Source organism: Pseudochaenichthys georgianus, chromosome 13 (genome assembly GCF_902827115.2).
Source record: "Pseudochaenichthys georgianus chromosome 13, fPseGeo1.2, whole genome shotgun sequence".
NCBI lineage: Eukaryota > Metazoa > Chordata > Actinopteri > Perciformes > Channichthyidae > Pseudochaenichthys > Pseudochaenichthys georgianus.
Window position 1 is genome coordinate 7,962,532 of NC_047515.1, and position 22,472 is coordinate 7,985,003.

General features: G+C 43.0%; 1 protein-coding gene across 1 annotated transcript; it reads left to right on the plus strand.

Annotated features, from left to right (window-relative positions):
* The first annotated feature begins 11,077 nt into the window (after positions 1–11,077).
* lhx1a (LIM homeobox 1a) lies at positions 11,078–19,336 on the plus strand. The gene is made up of 5 exons (XM_034097876.1): positions 11,078–11,775; positions 13,318–13,541; positions 14,156–14,439; positions 16,497–16,662; positions 17,776–19,336. The coding sequence occupies exons 1-5, from the start codon at positions 11,606–11,608 to the stop codon at positions 18,153–18,155; spliced, it is 1,224 nt and encodes a 407-aa protein (XP_033953767.1). The 5' UTR covers positions 11,078–11,605; the 3' UTR covers positions 18,156–19,336.
* Positions 19,337–22,472: the final 3,136 nt, after the last annotated feature.

Genomic DNA, 22,472 nt, shown 5'->3' on the forward strand with positions numbered 1-22,472 from the left:
TATTCCCCTTTATATCATGAAGGAGCTGCTCAGTTGTTCCTATACTTTAGAAATGAAAGGTCATTTGAGATGGGTCTTAAATTGTTCCGAAAGGACGGATGGGGGCCTTTTTTCCAAACAACTGAATACAAGCTGATTTATATTGATCAGCGACACTTACAGAGATAAGAGACAGGTTTGAGATTGTAAGTACAGCAAGTAAATGACAGGTAGGTTTGGTTAGGGAAGTTTCAGGGTAAAATATCAAGATAGCAAGAGAACAGGCGCAGATGAGAAACTGTCTTTATGAGGTTTCGCAAGGTAATTGGGGTTAATTGAGTTAGATAAACTGGAACGCTCCTGGAAAGATTAGAAGAGGTAAAATGTTGGATATCATGCTGTTGATCTTTATGACAAGATTGTCCTTTTACAAGACACTTGATTTACCTTTTTTATTTTATTTATTATTAATTCATGCACAACATGTTGAACTCCACTACGTTCATGTTACATCCGTAGTTACTAGTTACTTTAATGATTAAGATGTGTTTTACAGTTAAACCAGCAACAGCTGAACGGTCGGATGATTAATCAATTAGCCGAATGCACGAAAATAATTGGCATCTACATTCATTTATATTTGATCTTAATAATTTGTCTTTTGGGTTGTTTTTTCCCGATTTTTTACATTTAATACTAGTAGTACATTTTGCTGATATTCTTTCTTTTTAAATAACATATTAAATGCTGGACTTTTACTTGCAACAAAGTAGTTTAACAGTGTGTTTTAGTAGTTGTACAAACAAAAAACACTCCAACACTGCTGACATCTGTTTGATGACCAAATAATGATGTCCCATTTAAAGGGGACCTATCATGCAAAATGCACTTTGTGATGTCTTTTATACATAAATATGTGTCCCCGGTGCGTCGGGGAACTCACCCAGCGTCAGAAAATAAAACCCTCTCTCTTTTCCTCCGGACCCAAATCTTTTAAAAACGGGTGTACAACGAGCGGATACAGATTCCATCCGAACTGACGTCAAATCGTCAGCGGACCCACAGAAAGTTGCCATCAGAAACAATGCCTGACGTGTTTTGGACGTCTTTGTTTACATTAGCAAGCCTCGCTAACACTCAGAGCTAACCTGTACTGGAGAGCACATGTGTTAAGAAGCAGGAAATTAAAAAAGGAACTCACCTTGTGATAAACCCGCAAGAGAAAAATCATTTGAGCTCCATACTGTTTCAGAAATAATCCTTGACGTGGTTTAGAACAGGATGGCGTTTTATCACAGCAGAATTTAACTTTATCTCCGGTAGAATTCTGATCAGGCATTAGCTCCGCCTCCTCTTATTTATTTATTTCAAGCTAAGGACCCAAAATCTGCGTTTCTCTAACAGGGCTGCAACAGAGGGGTATGAGCAGTATGAGGCAAGGCTACAACGGGTGATCTGTTTGGTATTTTAAGCAACACACTTCACAGACATGTACATGACATAGGTATCGCCCGGCAATATATATTTCAAATATAGCATGATAGGTCCACTTTAAATATTGTGTTTCCATTCCAATCATACCAATGGTTACATTTCCATTTTTATGGTACAAAAAACAACAGCTAATGGCATCTTAATCACTAGAACCACACGGCATAAATATGTCAAAAAGTAAATGTTTGTTGAAACAGTAACGACGACTGTAACCTGAATGATCACAATCTGTGTGTGTTTACCACAAGGAGATAAAGGTTCCTCCTCCTCCTCCTCCTCCTCCTCCTCCTCCTCCTCCTCCTCCTCCTCCTCCCTCAGTGCTCAGCTGGACGTCCTAAGTGGGGGTCAAGGTGGGTGCTGCTGCTGCTGCTGACCATCAGTGTGCCAAACCATCACATTTACAGCCCACCCCCCTCCATCCCTGCGATGTCCAACCTCCAACAATCACCCCCCCAAACCATCACGTATTCACTCTTCCTCTGGGCTCTCTCTCTCTCCCTGGGTGTGAAGATGCCAGCAGCACGCTCCAGTGGAGACAAATCAGACCTTCCCGGCCGTGTCGTCGTAAAACATCCCCCAGGAAGGTTGCGACCTCCTCACCCTTTCAACTCATCTGCAGGCGTAGTCAAGAGAGGAGGAGGGTCCTCCATGCAGCAGCATAACTTCTGCATGCACATGAGCACAGGGGGAGATTCTGTAAATAATGTGAATGGAGAGAGTTCAGTGAGGAGCAGGGATGGAAACAAGACGAATGCAGAATCTGAATCAATGCAATGCCTTGTAGGTTTACACTACAGGGCATTTGCCGTATGGTGTATGGTGGAGCAAACATAAACAACATACGCAATACGTGTAAGAGAAGGTCAAAAATAGAACGATTACAAGAAAGAAATGTACTCGAGTAAAGTATACTTTAATATTGTACTCAAGTACAGCACTTGGGTAAATGTACTTAGTTACTACACTGGGTAGGGATGTATAGAAATGTGTAAATAGAGGGATGAACATGGCTCTCAGTATTAAAGTATTACAAGTACTCTCCTGCCCGGCATGTAATCCGCTGTGTGCTCCTACATGTTCCTGGTTACAGCATTACAGTGCTGCGCATACACACAAGCTAACTCTTGTATATAGATTTCAGACAAACTTGGGTCCTAAAACCCTGTTTTTGGTGCAAGAGCTGCAGCCTCCTGGAGTCTTTTCCTCCCAGTCAGGTTGCCAGGTGTGGCACAGAAACTAAACCAAAAGCTCTGCTCTGACTGTATCTGGTGAAACACTCCAAAGCAAAGCTGTTGAACTTCCAAGCTAACGTAGCCTTGCGTTTAGGCAACTCAAAGCCCACTATTAGGGTTAGTGGAAATAAACTCTTGGTTACAAATGAAAGAAAATACTCCAAAGCTGAAGACACCACAAAGATGCGGTCAAAAAAGAACTCAAGCTCAAACCAGACATTGTATTTTTTTTATTGAAGAAACAATTTGTTTTCTCGTAAATTAATTCTAAAAATGTTGGTGTTTTGTTGAGCTTTGGATAGTCAAGCTTACGTAGCCTAGCTTTGATTAAAGGTCATGTCAAGTTCATGACATTTGAAGCATACAGTGGGATATGTTGATTTCATAGTTTAACCCCAAACCACCAGCGTCCACGCACATTAACCAAATAGGAAGTTCTTTGTCTGTAAGTATTAAGGAAAGGAAACGCTGACTAGGAGACAATCCGAGTTGGCAGAGGGACTTAATGTATCAAAGTCCTTGAGCTATAAACTTGATGGTGAAGTGTTCTTAGAGAAGCATAATCTGAGTTCTGTTTTTTTGTAGATTGCTACCTTATTTTATGTCTATTGCCCTTCTTTCACAGATACTTTAGTTGTTTGTTTCCATCTTGGATGCCAACCATTACGTGATATCGTATTGTGCCTTCCATCTACTGCTTTTCAAGATCTCTTTTATCTGAACTGCTCTTCTTCTTTATGCAGCATCACTTTGGACTCCTGTGAAGATCAGTCCACCTCTCGTCGAACGCAACACTCTCTCACACACACACATTACATTCAAAGTCATCCTCCAGCGTCAGACTCCCTGTTGCTCTGCCCTGATGGAGCCATCAGCCAGGAGCCAGACAGGGAGCAGTGGTTCTCATGGTCTCATCCCCGCCGCAGAGCCTTGACACCGGGAGAGGCAAACAATTTGGCCTCCCTCCCACAGGCACAGCTCTGGGAGCCAGCAGGGGGGGGGGGGGGGGGGGGGGGGGGGGGGGGGGGGGTGTGTGTGTGTGTGTGTGTGTGTGTGTGTGTGTGTGTGTGTGTGTGTGTGTGTGTGTGTGTGTGTGTGTGTGTGACAGGTCACTTGGTGAAGGTGTCAGTGAAGAAGAATGGATGAAGTGTGTTCCAATGTGGAGAATATCAGACACATGCATAGGGGATCTATTTGTAGCCAAATAGTTTGTTCCATGAATTTTAAGTCGCTTTCAACAAGTGGGATATATTTCCGCTGTATTCTTTGCATATAGACAGGCTGTCTTTTGTCCTTCCCAGGAATAGAGGTTATGCGCGCAGGTTGTTTGGCCAGCTCTGAATATTGCCACAGGCTGCGAGGCTTTTGACAAAGGGAAATGGGGTCGTGCGGTGAAATGGTTAATGTGAATCTTAATAGAGGCGGCGATGTCATTATCTCCAAATCCGCTGAGCCCCCTCGACCGGGGGTCGCGCCGTCGACGACCACTTTACATCCCGAGCGTGTCGGGCCGAGAGATGGGGGCATGACTGCCAATCCCAACTGGAGGATTTGTGTCCTCCTCCACCAAATTCAGTAAGCGCATGCAGGCTCATAAAGGTGTTGAGAATTGAGGAATTTGTCTGGGAGACATGGCCAAAGTCAATGAGCTACTTTGTGCCTTTCAGCCACAGGACGAGGACCTAGGCTTCAGGCCTTTCGAGGAACCCGAAGCTCCCTGTTCTGTCCACTGGCGCAGGCCTGAGCAAAAGGAAGTCTGCCTGCCTTCACATGAGAGAAACACTGCAGATGTACCTGATAATCCCTACCGAATGAAATGAAATGTTGCCTATATAGGTTTAATAAATTGAAAACGCTTGTTTGAATCCTGGGTAATTTGGACGGAATCCCAAGCATGTAGCAAAGGCTTCAGCAAAACAAGATTATTTGCTGTGTATTATAATGTATGCAGCAGTTTTTATGCGACCAAACAGTGTCAGTGAACCCCCCAGATGAAATGTGTGCTTATTTATATGCAGTTATTCAGGTATGCAGTAAATTCCAATTACTTCTTAAGATTTCTATTTAGCATGAGGGGGAAATATGACAGGGAAGCTCTGTGTTTTGAGCAGCATTGTAAATCTCGTTAACTCTTTGCAGCATGTGGTGAGAAATCTGCATTCATGTCAGGGAGTGAGCAGTGCATAATATTTTAACAACTAGCTAATAGTTGTGTACGGGGATGTGTGAGCGGGGTCTGAAGACGAGGCAGGTGAAGTGAAGATTTCAAGGCTCATTCCAACTGATTTTCAAGGTGGAATTTGACCTTTGGACCAACACGACCACCATATCACCCCGTTCAAATCGAGACCATTACAAATGTTGTAAAGTACCCCATAAGCGTTGTGAACCCTCATTATGCAAAACAAAAAAAAAAGTGACACATTAGGCTTCTAAGGGAATAATCATTTGAGTAAATTATATTTAAACGTCTGAATAAACACCTGTATTTTGTATGTATTTTCAGCAAAAGTCAGGCCCACCTAACATGTTATATCTGAATGAGTGTGTGTGTCTTCCACTGTCTAATCTTAATAAATAACTGGAACTTATTTTAGGGCGACTGTGGCTGCGAGGCATTGCGGTCGTCTTTCAACCAGAAGGTTGTGGGTTCGATCCCAGCCCATGCAGTCAACATGTCGATGTATCCTTGAGCAAGATACTTAACCCTGAGTTGCTCCCGATGGCCAACGGTGTGTGAATGTGTGTGAATGTGTGTGCATGTCCTAACATACACTGCTCAGTATGAATGGGTGAACGGCATGTAGTATGTAAAGCGCTTTGAGGCGTCTTAAAGACTGGATAAAGCGCTATATAAGTACAGTCCGTTTACCATTTATGATGACAGCATGACTTTGATTCAGCAGTCGTGAAAGGTGGCGATGGCTTAGGGGATTCATGCGCATACCCATCAGGGGGTCAGTGGTTTGATCCCCTCAGTAAATATAAAGCAACTTCCACTGAAAAAACTAAACATTTCATCAGTATCTTTTACAACTTTTAATAAGACATTTTTGTTTCTCAGTTTATTTTGTTTATGAATCTAAAGGTAGTATTGGATCTCAATACTACTCATGTTCAGTACTTGGACCAATCAGTGGGTGGGGGTTCGATTCCCGTCCCATGAGTCTAGAAGAAGGGCATGTAAGACCCTTTGGACGGAAGCATGTAATAATGTAAATCCAATAATGTGTGTGTGTGTGTGTGTGTGTGTGTGTGTGTGTGTGTGTGTGTGTGTGTGTGTGTGTGTGTGTGTGTGTGTGTGTGTGTGTGTGTGTGTGTGTGTGTGTGTGTGTGTGTGTCATACTAATGCAAAGTAGGATGCAATCTGTTTAACTTATGTTCTGCGTTATGAGGCACACTATGAGTGGAGTCGGGATGCTTCTATCCCCCCATGTGTTCGGCCCCCCTGTTGGGCTCCCAGGGGCCCTAAATCCCCGCTGCTCTTCCCTGCAGCCCCCTCTGACGTGCATGCCGAGGCGAGTCGCGCTTTGCCTATGCATTAGCCATCCATTTCCCCCGGCTGACACCTCTCCAACATAAAACCGTAAGGCAGAGGTAAAATATCTGTCTCCTGGCGAGAATAAAGCTTTGTCTGCCTGCTGATCTATTGGATATAAAAATAAAGCCGCGGCTTTGATGCAGGCTTTACCTTATGCGCGCCTTTGCTTTTTGCGCACACAAAGCTCCAATGAAGATGGATAGTGCGTCCAGCACAGCAACATCACTCACTTCTCCTTCCTCCTCCTCCTCCTCCTCCTCCTCCTCCTCCTCCTCCTCCTCCTGCTCTCATTCCCTCCTCCAGTTGTTTGCAATTGATCAGAGAATGTTGATAATTATTTGTTTCCTTTTGTTTGTGACGTGAGGTATTTATAGATATGAACTGTCCATGGTGTGGCTGTTGTGCCAGGCCTGCTTTTGCAGGAACATTCATTCTAAGGAAATATAGACATGATCAAATAAAGGTAGCTACTTAGGATACGAGTATGCAGTTGCAACTCCCCTCTAACAGTTTTATACCCATAAATACACATTTAATAAATATAGTACAACAGCAATAACTGCTGCAAAAACAATATATTTCATTTTAAAGGCTTTTAATGAAAGCTTCATTTTTTTCACGATAGGAAGGTTTGTAAAACTTTGTTTCTAATCATGGAGAATATCAATCAATCCACCAATGAACATAAATCAGTGGAAACCCTTCAGAAAATGGTGATAGTGATTTAGTGCAAAGGCAAAAAAATCATATTTAGTGGAATAAAATCATATTTTAAAAACGACATTGGATTTGCATTTACATTACATTTACATAACTACATTAGAGTAATCTTACCTTTATAAGAACTACGACATGTTTGATATAAGTTATGTTTTATATCCCACTGCTAACCAAAAAGCTTTGGGACTATTTTCTTGTGGAATCAAATAAAAAAGTTTTCAACAGGGCCACACGGTTTTTTTCCTGCCCCAGGCAACAAGAACGATATCACTTACTTAGTGGGGACTATCAAAACACATATGCAATTATATGTCGTATCGGTCTGACTAAGCATGCGCGGATAAATAATAAATAAATAAAAAAGCAGCAGATGCATGGGCGAGCAGCTCTCTGCCGCTCTGCAGCCATGCAGCCATGCAGCCCGTCCCCAGAGCTTTGGCCACCGGGCGATAATATCTCAAAGGGAGTGGTTATCGCTGCACATTATATTATAATCATTAGTGATCCCGGCCCTTTCACCCCGGCTGCAGAACAATCTCTGAGAAGCATTAATGGGAGCTGCGCCTGTATGTAGGCCTATGTGCAATTCTCTGGGACAGTTTGGAGCAAATAATATTTTTTGGGTAATTTGCTTTTGATTGAACAGTATTATTGTTATTAATATTATTATTATTGTATATTTTTGTTCGGATGTTTTTTATTATACATTATTTTACTGTAGTTTATACTGTAATTAATATGCATTATTACTTAAGCCTTTGGTCAAAGGCTAAGGCCTATACTTATACTGAAGCTTTTTTCTAATAATATGGCTAATAACAACAACAATAATAATAATAAATAATAATAATAATAATAATAATAATAATGCCGAATAATGCTCTTTACTGGAAACCTCATAGCAGTGGGGGGGACCCTGATGCTGACCCTGAGTCAGTTATGCACCCCAACGCCTGGGCCAGCCACTGAATGTGTGTGCGTGCGTGCGTGCGTGCGTGTGTGTGTGTGTGTGTGTGTGTGTGTGCGCGCGCGTGGGTGTGTGTGTGTGTGTGTGCGTGCGTGTGCGTGCGTGCGTGCGTGTGTGTGTGGAGGGGGTTGCCTGGCTGAGAAGAGGCAGCTGTAGGGAGATGATCTATAAATCCCATCGGATTTCTCTCAGCCTAGGCCGGGGCCGGAGTTGAAAAGTCTGGAAAATGTTTGCGTGTAGAGTTGGTGTTGGCTCAATAATCCACGTTGGGTTCACATGGGCATATGTTGGGCTGCTGACAGGGGGGGGAGGACACAGCTCAGACAGTCGATCGTGGGACTGTGCGTTATAGCTGCGACATCTCCCTGGGACGGACGGAAGAGGGACGGATGAACGCGCTAGATAATGATTGACAGACTGGACAAGAACAGAGAAAGTGCCCCCCCCCCCCACACACACACACGCACGCACGCACACACACACACACACACACACACACACACACACACACACACACACACACACACACACACACACACACACATAAACAGACACGCACCGATACTCACACACAGTTTATGGATACGATGGAACACTGCGCGTCAAAATGAAAACCTTGACATGTAATTAATGTGAATGTCAAGTTAACACATTATGAATCCATATTTCTGTGAAGGGGGGTGCTAATCAAATTCAACGATTTATCTTTTGAGAAAAAGAAAACATTTGTAACAATTTTTCGTGGTAGTTCCTCTAAAAGTATGCTACTTTTTGGTATTTATTTAAGAAGGACAATGCACTGGGTCCATGATGTAAACGTGCCAGATTAGCTATAACGTCTCATTTTAATCTGCAATCCCTGGAATGTGCGTGCATTTGGCACACTGATATCCAAATGGACTCATAATGAGTGCAATGAAATAATATAATGCCGATTTATTGTTTCTTTCTTTTAGGTTATTGTCACAGCTGCACCTTGGAATTCCCCTATTGAGATGAGAAAATAAACAGCTGATATTTAGTGAAACTGAAGCTGTTTGTTCCTCAAATGAACGCATGCATTTTAAATATCAGCGGAGTGTTGAGGCTGCAGACTACGGGGCGGCGGAGCGGCACCACCGGCCTCCTCCTCCCCCTCCTCTCCATACACTCCGCCGATCACAGTTCCAGCTCGGGGGGAACCGGTATAGGACCCGATTCCCGGTGTCCTTCCCCGGCCTGCACATTCAGAATTAGGTTTTATATTTCTATCTCTCATGAATCCACCCAATCCCCGGCTCTTTGTCTCCGGCCCTTGTTGTTGTTGTTGTTGTTGTTGTTGTTGTTGTTGTGGTGACTGTGTGTCTCTTCACTGCCCTGGAGGAGAAAGGGGAGACAAATAAACGTGTCATGATTAGAATTAATGACGGCATGCATCTTCACGGCCTCATTCATTATCTCGCATTAGTTATCTCGCAGTGTAACCAGCTCACTCGCCTGCACTTCATAAAGCACAAATCTCCCGGGCTGCTTTATTTCTGAACCAAAAATAGACTTTGGAGAAAAAATACATACATGTAAATACAATTCCTCTCAGTGGACACCAATAAAAAAAAATCATTGTAATGTGGGTATTTATTTAGTTATACAATCATGGTTTTGCTGGAAGGCCTCAAAAGAAAAATAGTAACTTGTTGTCCTTAACTTCCAGTACAACTTCTGAGCGAGAATGTAATCTATTGCTATAGGGATTACAGTGGTAAGGTTAAAACAATTTTTGCATTTAATAGTGCCTTTGCCTGGAGGGGAGTTGAGATATTTTTAAGCTTATATTTTGATTTCCTTCTATTCGTGGATTAATCTGCCTCTGTGAGCTGCCTGTTTTTTCTTCTCTCTGTGGCTCAGTCTAAATCAGGCGGAGATTATCCCCATTGACAGACTATCGAGGCATCTTCTACACATGCAAATAACATCAACGTTTGCTTGTTTACATGCTGCATTTACAGTGCTGGAGGAGAGAGTCAGACTTTCTGTTTTTTCAAATTCTTCAGTAGGTTTAGTTCAGGGAAAAAGGGGGAAGTGAGTTTGTAGTCCATTTAAAACGCACATTTCCATTGCAGATTGCATTGTGCTAAAACTATGGAGGTCAGTGTTATGATGGAAACCTATGAACACAGAAAAGTAAAATAAGAAATAAGAGGACATAAAGCTATTGGAGTGTGTTTTTAAGCGTGTTCTCTTTAGATAAAGCCACCACCATGCGGCAGGCAAATATGCATTATGTTTATTCTAACAACAATTCCTTTCGGTATGATTGTGTTAGAGGCAGTAATTGGACAGTTTGTCTTGCTAAATTCAAAGATGAATTCCTAACTAAATGATGGTTTAGTTACAGAAACAGTCAATCTGAGAGAAAAGCTGTTAAAGAACAGAAACGATTGGATGGAAACGACTGTGAATAATCCAGCGGGCTGATATTTACTGAAGGTGGACCTGAATTACTTTGGACCCCCCTAATGAATGAGCTGCCAACTTTAGAGCCTCCCTGTCTCCCGGGCTTCCTCTCCATCACACCACAGAGAACTGCTCGCTGCGCCGTGCCAACGAAACGCTGTTATGCCACTCTGGAAAGATGATAACACCTTATTCCAGAGAGCTGCGAACATTTAACAAGAAGCACAAGTGCAAAGCAGACTATTTCATTAACGGCTGTTAAACACCTCCAAATAACAAAATAGAAGCATGCCCGAAATGCATGCGCACAGGAATAAACCATGCAATCTGCGCTTCCAGCTTCTTTATCCAGAAGACGCCTCTGTGTGTACCTGCTCAGATTCCTCCTTGCCCCCCTTCTGCCATGAAGACACTTTGCTACGCCGCTGAAGAGTGGCGCCTCTCCCTCCGCGCTGCGCGCCTCCGCCGCGGCTGCTGCCTCCAAACACATTCACTAACATATGACAGTTTGCAAGGAAATTCTTGACAATTGGTGTCTTGAGTGTGTGGCATAAATAGCAGGCAGAGCCCTCGCTGGGTTATGATGGGGCGGCTTGATGCTTGCTGGCATGGCGCGCCGCTGATTGGTCCGGCCACGGCCTGACGTCAGGAGGCTGGGAATAAGGCTGGCTTGGAGCTTTAGGAGCAAGACAGTTTACTGGAGAGCCAGCGTATCCCAGCATACACACACCACGGCACTAGAGACTGGGCATCCCAGCATACACACTGACTGACTGGCTGACTGACTGAACCGGAGCATCGCAGCAACTGAATATCAAGGATCCGCGGACACACTCTTTTCCAAAATCCTTTGGGTGTGTGATTTTCTTTTCTTTTTGCGTCTGAACAGTGGATACGCTGCCATGTACACTGAATTGTTGACAGGCGCGCGTGTGTTGTTGTGTGACAGCACTGCCCAAGAAGCATTGTATTAGGACTGGCTAAAGGGGGGCTCTCTTCACTTCAGAGCAACCTGCAGCTGGTTACATGTTGGTTGAATTGTGTGTTTTTCCTCCGGATCCGATGAAGGACTGATTCTTTTCCCCTTTTGGCTTTTTTTTAACCTGCAAGAGAGGACGTGTCTGTTTTTCTGTGAAGGAAGAAGCAGATTCTCGGTCCATGCTTGGCCTGTAGGCTACTACTGTTGATTTTAGTTCGCTTTCGTGCTTCAGTTGTGGGGTTGCAGCTCAGCCCAAAGCCATGGTCCACTGCGCCGGCTGCGAGAGGCCTATTCTGGACCGCTTCCTGCTCAACGTGCTGGACAGAGCCTGGCACGTCAAGTGCGTGCAGTGCTGCGAGTGCAAATGTAATTTGACAGAAAAATGTTTTTCTCGAGAGGGGAGACTGTACTGCAAAAATGATTTCTTTAGGTAAGCTCTGGGAAGGTGACAAGCAGGGTGTTTGTGGTTTATATGTCTGGGTTTGTGGCAGCAGGAAAGGGGAATAAAATAGCCTCAATACATTTAAAAAGCAGTATACCAGGCCAATAAATATTTTAGAAAATATATGTATTTTTCTATTATTTCTTTGGCAAATTGTCTTAACTTAAAATAACTTTAAAATAACGTGCTTTGTCTTCCATATTATTTAAAACTTTTCAATTATAGAATAAAATTGACAAAAAATGCCAGGTCATTATTTACACCTCTTGTGCTTTCTCATACTAAAAAAATAGATATACTAAAAGCCTATCCCATGTGTTGACTGCACACTCAAAATGTTCGCACTGTTTTCTGTTTATTCCTTGAGCCGACCTGTCCCTGCCTGCAGGCGTGAACGAGCACTTTGGAGGCGATAAGCTTTGATTAGCAGCGAGTAATTAAAAGCTTGTTAATTTGGATTCTCATGCTAAACAAGAAGAAAAGAGGGCCAGCAACATTAAACGCGTGTGCACTCGCTCACAGCGGGAGGGGGAGTGGGGGGAGGCGGTTTGTTAGGAAATCGAGGAAATCACACCTGGGCTGTGTTTCTGTCAGCCGCAGGGCCGGCCCGGTGTGTTTGCTCAGACCGGCTGAGGAGGACGTGATAAGTGGATTTGAATAGTAAACTCGTTGAAAAGATCAAGTCCGCAGACAATGCAATCACAGACGTGCAGTCAACAAGCAGTGCACAGCGCTCAATACACATTATTCAACGCTTTATTAGAGCTGTGGTACCCTACTGGACCTATATTTACTCACATATAGGATAAGAGGACAGATGGTTGTGAAAATGCTCTTAGTAGAAGGAGAGGATATGATAATAATTTTTAAGTAATAATGACAAATATTTAGCTCACGCGCAACAGCAATATCTTCCCGTAAAATGAAGTATTTATTTAATAGCGGTATTGTTATGTATAGTTAGAGAGACAGTAGCCTACATACAATGCATTAACTAAGAATTTCACATTTAAAAAAAATATTATTATTATTATTATTATAAAACATGAACCCTATCACGGCAGTGTTGATTGAGCAGTGAGATCTTTCTTAGCACAATCGATTAAAAAAAAAAATCTCCAAAACTGTCAATTTTATAGCTTTTCTATTTCTCATATTTTATCTGGATTTATAGAGGATATATTATCTGGATTTATCTATATACTTTATTTCATGTTAAATTATTGATACAAATGGGTTGTTCTTCGACTTGGTAGTAGCCAACATATGTTTCCAAATGGTCAATTTATTAAAAAAATTAAAAAACGACTTCATGTGTCAAACCGGATTATAATCCCTTTATGTATGTCCTCCATGTGACTTCAGTCTCTATAGAGTGAAGCCAGCATTCTGTTTTAAAAGTCCGTCTGCTAAATACGGATTTTCCCTGTCCAACCTCCTCGTGCGATCACATAATTATTTCGGAATTTATTTATGTAAAATATGTCTTTAACATTATACAATGAAACGACTCTGCCTCTCTTTCCGCAGAAGGTTCGGCACCAAGTGCGGCGGCTGCTCGCAGGGCATTTCTCCCAACGACCTGGTGCGGAGGGCCCGCAGCAAAGTGTTCCACCTCAACTGCTTCACCTGCATGATGTGCAACAAGCAGCTGTCCACCGGAGAGGAGCTCTACATCATAGACGAGAACAAATTCGTTTGCAAAGAAGATTACCTAAACAACAGCAGTGTAAAAGACTCCAGCCTCCTCTCAGGTGTGTGTTAATGTGTGTGTAAATGGTGATGGGTGTAATGGGTCCTGCCCCGCAGAGACAGCAAAAATCATTGTTCACATTTGTGTTTTACTCTAGTCTTTTAGTTTCTTTACACCAGTAAAAATAACTAATTTAAAACTCTAATATTACACTACATTAGTAATAGGATTTTTGTTCCATAAAGCTGTCGGTCAGGATTTGTATTGCGTAAATGTTCAAGGAGAATGTCTTGTTGGTTGCTTTTAGTTTGTAAACAATGTATTTATCCAAGCCTTTTATTTTTCTCTGCACCAGTAAAAACTCGTTATTTTAGCCTCCGATATTACATTACATGAGTTTTATAAATGTGTGTTCCATAATCTGTGTGCAGGATTTGTATTCCGTTAATGTTTACTTAATATTCAAGGAGAAAGTCTCACGAGTTGCTTATAGTTTGTAAAATAACGTTACATTTTCTTAAAACTCAAAATTAAATGGCACATTGAGAAATATTCAGATATTCATTCATCTTCAGCCACCTTTAAATCACACACGTGTCATTGCATTCAGTATTTGATTTACGACCTGTTTTGATTTACTTCCGGTTATTCTAACGTTCATTTTATTGTGTTTAGTAACGGCGTGTAGCGACCCCAGTTTATCACCGGACTCTCAGGACCAGCTGCAGGACGACGTGGTTCTGAAGGACACGGAGATAGCCGCCCTGTCCGACAAAGAGACGGTCAACAACGAGAATGACGACCAGAACCTGGGGGGGAAGCGGCGCGGCCCCCGCACCACCATCAAGGCCAAACAGCTGGAGACCCTGAAGGCGGCGTTCGCTGCCACCCCCAAACCCACCCGGCACATCAGGGAGCAGCTGGCCCAGGAGACCGGGCTCAACATGCGGGTCATCCAGGTGAGCTGCTCCCCATTACGCGCACTAGATCAGGCTTCATTAAGCACCGGATAAAGATAGCCCTTTGTTATTTATTAGCAAATGGAGCCGTTTATCCAACCCCAACAGAAATCATATAAAGCTAACCATCCCCACGACTTTACAAGATTAAATAATAAATCACAAGATAAAATAGAATACAATAAACCTTTAGAATATTAGATTAAACTGTATGGTGGTATAGCTCAAATGGCTACATCCAACAAGAAAGTGCATTAAGGTGCCGATGAGTTTACAGTTTGCGAAGGTTGTTATAAATGTAATATATGGTTGTATAAATATGAAGTATAAGGAACGAAAAATGTGCTGGCTAGTCCAATTTACGGATACGGTGCAGGGTTGGAGGCAGTTGAAAACAGTTGTTATAATGTGTGCACAAAGTGAATAAAATAGAATAATATAAACCATTATTAATCCCCGTAGAGAAATCCAGGTGTCATAGCAATAGCAGAAATACGAGTTCACACAAGGAGGATTAGAATAAAAAAAACTAAACATCTAAGATATAGTATAAAATAAGAACTTGTTCACAGATTTGAATAATTATGAATCTGTTGAATGTGAAAGTCCAAGTGCAAATCATTCAAATTCTTACTGATTGTGTCTGAAATGTGATGGACATAATATCCAAGGGACACCCACAGGTGGAGGAGGTGGGCTTTCTCTGTTATAGGGTGTTACGCACCCATTAAAAGGTGTGATGTAACAGCTTATATTTTATGGAAAATGTCCCTGCCAAGCTGCCAGACTGTCATGACCACGCAGGCAGGCCTCATCCCACCAGAGAGCCCCCCACCCCCACCCTCCTCTCCCCCACCCCCTCCGCCACATCATTCACCCCTCTTTAGAAGGAGGTCCCCTTTATTCCTTCGCATAGAATTCATTAAACCACAGATTGGCCGAGGACGAGGTTGATTTGGAAACGGGTAATTTATATGGGTATTTTTGATTCTTGGCGCTGGTGACCGGGCAAAGTCGCCAACTGGCGCCGGGCTGCTGGGAGTCCTGGCACCGCGCTCCCAGCACGCTTTGCGGCCACATTTAGCCATGCTGCGAGCATCTCCAGCCAAGTGGAAGACAGAAATCTGTTTCAAGGGTCTTCAGGTGGTCTCCTCACAACTCTGGATTACAGCAGGGCCAGGGGGTTTATCAATACAATTATTTTTATTTAATATTATTATTACAGCTGCTGTTGTTAAAATGATTATACATTTTGTATGAGGGAGTAGGCTATTTTGTCTTTTTCTTTGTTTCCAAGAACGGCTAAATCGGTTTTTATAACATCTCATATCCATGCGCCAAAAAATGTACACGTGGTAAAACGTACTTCCACATATTCTAGTTTACCAACATGTTATTATTTTTCATAACGTGAATAAGGGTGAGGGCTAGCAGATTAATAGTAAAAGTGGCAAGTAAGGCTATCTAATATGTATGAGCATAAGGGGAAAAGGAAGCCGGCCTATAGATTAGGAAATGATAACCTCCAAGAGCCCGGTAATATATCGGTAACAACCCTCATATTAAGTATTAATTGGAGATTTTAAACCCCCGCTGCTGCAGCCTGAGCCGGAGTAAATGGAGGGTTAAAAGATCATTAGGGAGGTTACATGTGACTCCCGCTCCTGGAACCGTAATTGGGCGCAGTTCTCTCACCGCAGAGCCTCGCGGATTTACCGCGCCGGCTCATCACGCACGCCGCAAAACACACAGTCATCCCGGTTATTGACTGTCATGAGAAGCCGCTGGGTGCAGGTGCCAAGGTAAACATGACACCTAATTACACTTTCGTGTGCACGGCAGGGAATTAACACAGTGGGCTGTATTTGCAGATTCCAAAGCAAAATCCACAACGTGCACATTTTTTGTTTACATTTTCTTTATGCGGCCCTCTGCCACGTCCTCCATCACCTCCATATCACCCTCCTCCCATCTCACACGCAATATTGACGTGTAATCAAAATGGCGTCAGATGACTTTTGCATGTTTGCTGAGACGAAATGTTTGTGTGTGTCTAGGTCTGGTTCCAGAACCGACGTTCCAAAGAGAGGCGCATGAAGCAGCTGAGTGCGCTGGGTGCGCGGAGGCACGCGTTTTTCCGCAGCCCGAGGCGGATGAGGACGCTGGTGGACCGGTTGGAGCCCGGGGAGCTCATCCCCAACGGGCCCTTCTCCTACTACGGAGGTATGCTAGTATTTCATTTATGCCAATGTTTTTGTATTCTGTGTTTATCCAAAGTTAGATTATTCATGAAATATAATTGTATTTGATTGTAAAATAATGTTTAGTATGATTCTTCTATTTTAATCAAATTGTACTTAACATGTTGTTCAAAATATGTTTCCTATTTTAATTATATCATGCTGTTATGATTACAGATGCAAAGGTTTTATTGTAATATGCAGCTTATATTGTTGGCAATGATAATCTAAAGTCCCAGAAGAAAAAGACAATAAATGGTGCAAGGGAGTAAAATGTGCAACATGCAGGAAATCAGTAAACTGTATACATACATGTGAAATAGAATGAAATTAAACAATATGAAGTTAAATATTTTTCATTAGAATACAATACTGTGTATTGTAATAATATATAAATGACATGTATGGACTGACAGAACAAGGCCCCATTTTATCCAACCCTTTTTTTAACTCTATAATACGCTGAGACCTTAAAGAAATACAGTTGATAGTCTACCCATGATGTGTCTTTTCACAAGAATGTAAATGTGAATTTAGTAAAAAAATGACATTAACTTCTAAACAAACAAATATATGAAATGCAGCAAGTTTGGAAAGGCCACAATAAGGATCTTATCATGTTATTATTTTCTAGAATACAGTTTCAGTTTGGGTAAGCTCGTCCGGAAGCTTTTGGTGATCTCTGAGTTTCTATCTAAGTAATATGATACCACACTTCCTTCACAGGCCCTGAAATGTCTGTGAAATATCTGATCTTCTTCAGAGAATTCCATTTGTGCTCGGGCCTTTGTTATTTCTGCTGAAGCAAAAAGTCTTATAATATTCTGCACAATTAAAAAGAAATTGGTCTCAGTAGGTAGCATCGCTGAAGAAATGGCTCCCATTTTAATTAATTGTGTGGCCACGTTGTTCTCCCCACCCAATTGCAGTTTTGATTTAAGTGTAGCGTGCCTTGTGACTAATGTAGTACGGCGAGGGTCTGCCTCCCTCTCTATACAAATCAAGCCACGTACATTGGAAGCATTCCTCAATGTCTCTGGAGTTCTTTCTGCATTGTTCTCCGAGCTAACTTCCCCATCTTCTCTTGGATCTGCAGATTATCAAAGCGAGTACTACGGTCCGACAGGGAACTACGACTTCTTCCCTCAGGGGCCTCCGTCGTCGCAAGCCCAGACCCCGGTCGATCTCCCCTTCGTGCCCTCCTCAGGCCCCACCGGGACCCCCCTCGGAGGTATGGACCACCCCCTGCCGGGCCACCACCCCTCCAGCGAGGTGCAGCGTTTCGCCGATATAATGTCCCACCATCCGGGGGATTCTCCCAGCCCAGAACCAGGCCTCCCGGGACCCATGCACGGCCTCTCCTCCGATGTGTTCGGCCCCAGTCCGCCCTTTACCTCACTGTCCCTGAACGGCAGCGGATACAACAACCACCTGTCCCATGCCCCCTCGGAAATGAACGAGGGCACTGTGTGGTAGCTCTCTGAGAGCCTGGACTCTACTGATGAGAGGAACAGGTCCTGGTGAGGTTTGGTGGTGATGGGGGCTGGGGTCGAGAACATGGAAATGGATATTGACAGGGTTAGGGCAACGCCATTGAATCATTTTTATTTTCGTTTCATATTTATTTATTTATTTTCCCTCTGGATTTGTTGTTGTTTTTTGTGGGGAGAGCGTATCTGGCATAATGCTTAAAAACATTGTCTTCATTATTGTGTTTGAATTGCTTCATGAACTCCCCAAGCCGCATCCAAAAAAAAAAAGGGTGAGACTGCTGAACTGCCCCCCATTCACCCCCTCCTTTGTTTGGACCCCCGTCACCCCTCCTGACTCATGTCAGTCGCCCCCTAACACTCACCGGTGGGGTAAAAACAAGCCTTTGGACATCTCCTACGCCCTGAACAGGAAAACATCATTAGCTACTGTCAAAGACCTGAATAGCTTTGCAGAGAGAATAAGGCCGAGCGGTGATGGTGTGCTGACCGGGCTCCGAGCTGAGCTGCGTTCACACTCTGTTCGAGGTACGACTTTTGTCCCTTGTATTTATTCAGAAGCTCCTCAGACCTCTTTGCCTCTCAAGGCTCTGCCATATTGACAATTACACTTTTTTGACACAATGTTTCCGGAGGCCAGAGGAAATGACAATTGTTCCTCCGTGTGGACCATTATCTTTCGTTTTTTTTTCTTCAGTATGTCCACCAAATCTGAAGAAGGCCGCCTTCAAAAGGCAAACAGTGAAAACCCTCTATGGATTGCAAACCCTTTATTTAAAATGGAAGTGAACTTGAAATGTCGAAATGAAGTCTACCTTCTAAAAATCTTTTACCGGGGTTCTAAACGGGACTTAGAACAGTCAACTGTTTACGTGATCTATTAAATTCAGGAGTCCAGAAGTATCGAAAACCATGTTTTAGAACCTCTTGATCCATATAAAATTGTTCCAAGCAACCAACCAAACTTTTGTATTGATTTCATTTATATTGTATGGAGATAAAAACATATTTGCTGGGGTTGTCATTCACTGTGCTAGTTTGTACAAGATGTTGTTTACAAAAAAAGATTAAAATATCAATAAAAACAAACAAGTAAAGTAGACATTTGCCAAATAAAATAGCACAAATACTGTTAAAGTGTGCTTTGCACCATCATCTGCAGAACGTGTTGAGACAAAATGTAAGTGTTAAAAGAAGCAATTGACTTCTTACTTTTTAGTCTGAAGATACATTCATAAAATTGTTAATATAACATACTTAGACAGGTTTTATATTTGTCCAAACTATTTAAAACTGACGGTCAAATATGCGGCTAGTAGCTGCTACATCTCTTTGAATATCAGCCCTAATGGGATGTCTTTTACTGTTCAAATAAACCTAAGCGTATGTGACCTCCAGTGCATATTAGACCATTCACTGTATAAATACAACATGTTGACAAAAATGTGTTTCTAATAAAACTAGAAAATATACATTTTTTCAACACATTTCCTTTGGAGCGGCTATCTGACAGCGGTCTTACTGTACAGTGTATTAATGATCACTCCTCTCGTAATGAGTGCTTTTTGTCCACCCGTCTGATTTCCCATTAACTCAGAATGTGAAATAATTGGCCTTTGCCGACATGGTGACAGGTAAACAATTCAGATTAATGCTTATCAAAAACATGGAGTGAGGGATGAAGAGACAGAAAGAAGAGGGTGACGCAGAAGCAGAGCTGGAGGAACGTAATGTCAAACAACAATTCAAAGACAAATACAATGAGGGTCCGACCAACAGAAAAGTGTTCTGCTGATTTCACTTTCATACGTCTTTATGTGGACTGTCTTGCTGACACAAGGGGGAGCGAAATCACAATTTACACCGCCTCTATCCCCACCACGTTGGCTGCGGCCTCGGATTCTTCTGTTGAGTTCCTTGCGGTCGTACACTAATCATAAGCAGTTAGCTGTGCGACTGTGAAGGACAATGATGAGATTGGCGTGACGGCGCCTCTGCTGCTTGTCTTGCGTGTGTTAGGCTGCTCCTACATGATTATTCCCGGCAGCTTACTGTTCTTGCGGTGCAGTCTGACGGCTGGGAGGGACTTTCCCAACTTATTTCGGTGAACATAGCAGTAATGATAATCAAGAAGGACCAAACACCGAGGCTTGATCTTTTTCAGGAAGGATGAAAATAGGGCTCACGCGGGCGGTGGGATGAATCTGAGGGAGCCGTTATCTTCCAAAGCGTGCATGTGCAGTTAGGACCATATGCAATCCTAGTTCTCTCCCCCTGCCCCCAGAAAGTAATCCACCATGAATTAATCATGGTCTTGAGAGTTAACCAAGCTTGGGGATGTGGGGAGGAAGGTGGGGGTGGAGGGTCTGTGGGACGATATAGGTCTCTGTTGAGCCCCAGGGCTTAGCCCCCCCTGTGGTAAGACCATGCACCGGCAACTAACCGCCCCTGGGGCCACGGCTCTTTAGTTTTAAATCTCCTATTGATCGCTGATCAGCTGTTGGAGCAAACTGACCTTGTAGTCTTACGCTGGAAAAATAAAGAAAGCCTTAACAGCATCGAAGGGGTTTTCAATGACATTTGAAATCCCTGAGTCAGGACGTTTGAATGGCCCACACACCCACAGGGATCTAAAATAAATGTTCTGTACATGCCTGTGATGATAGGGGGCGACTGGGAGACAAATGATTGAGGGGGGGGGGTACAAAACGGTGCTTTAGGGGGCCAAAATATTGAGCCAATAGGAAGATGACGGCCAGCAGGCGAACACTCAGACACTGAGAAAGGCGCCTCTCCATATGAGAGCGTTTGGCTGTTGGTTTAAAATGCAGAGTGGCTCAGCTGGAAGTGCACCCTCTCCTCGGTGCGAGCGCAGAGTAAGCACACACACACATGGCACCAGTCCTCTCCGCAAACAAACAACACATGTTGGGGGAAGCCGATCTCTTGGCCAGGAAGCAGAGACGCTGTTAATCAATGGAGCACATTTCCCTGGCTCAACACTCAGAAATCTCTCTCACGATTCTTTGTTTTACTTCCCGCCCCAGAAGGAGATGTTAACTCATAGGACCAGTTATTTTACAATTTAAGAATTGTACAGGGGCCTTTTCTTAAAAACAATGGCTTGGTACCTATTAGGGGTATAATTGAAGGGGAATTAATCCGCTATAAGCATCCACACCCGAATAGAATGCATTTCTTTTTTCTTTATGGAATTAGGGTTAGGGTTAACCCAAACAACAGATAGAATGTACGGAAATGCTAGATTCAGCATACACAATAGCCACTGTATGTATGTTTTTATATTATACAGTATACTCCCCTGTTGCTAATGCTCTACACTCCCCAGGAACACTCCCCTCGACATGATCTCACTATCCGCAATGGTATGTCTTCATCAAATCGAATGAAACATTGAAAAACAACAGATAACAAGTGTCCCACAAAACAGTAAGGTACAGAGGTCAACCGAAAGCAATGCTGCTCATTCAAGGCAAGACCAACATGTGCACTGGTCATCAGAAATCAGGAGGTGCTCCATTAAGATGGCGTTTGGGGGATAAGTTTGGAACACGCATTTCTACTTTTGTTCCTTTAGCTTTATGAAGTTAGATACACGTATAGGGTGAGAAATTACAACCAAACACATTAATCATGTCAAACACTAAAAGCTCCACTCCAATATACAGCTGCCCATGTATTTAGTACACATGGCCTAAACGTATGCATTCTAATACAACAATACAGAAGTTAGAATGTTGAGTTTTTGTTGAATCTTACCAAATTCTACCTTCTGCTCATTTCGGAGGTAGTTTGTAGTGCAGATTACGCATTATTCTGATAGGTGACTCCAATGTTTTAAATAATTGTTTTTCTTTCTGGCCAGTTTGTATTAGAGAGATATATTTGAAAGGTTAAGATAGAAGGGATGACACCACGAAAGGAACTCCAGACCGGATTTGAACCGTACGCCAAGCAAGGTCTGCGCCCTAGCTCTACCAAGTGAGCTATGTGGTGACCCGTGTGGCAAATATTTTGGCAATAGCGTTTTTACGAGTGAATTTAGGCTAAATAACAGAATCACCCCTAATGCAACCCAGCCGTACCTGTACAGTGGCTGGAAGATATATGCAGCTCCAATAGAAACAAGGTGCTCATTTCTGTGGAACACACACAGGGACATCAAGCCCAAACGCTCGGGAATTAACCAAATAGAAAGATTCAAATTGACTAAATACTGAACTTGAAGCCAAAGGGTCATCCAGCTCTTAACCCTGACCTCGCCTGACCCAGGGTTGTCTCA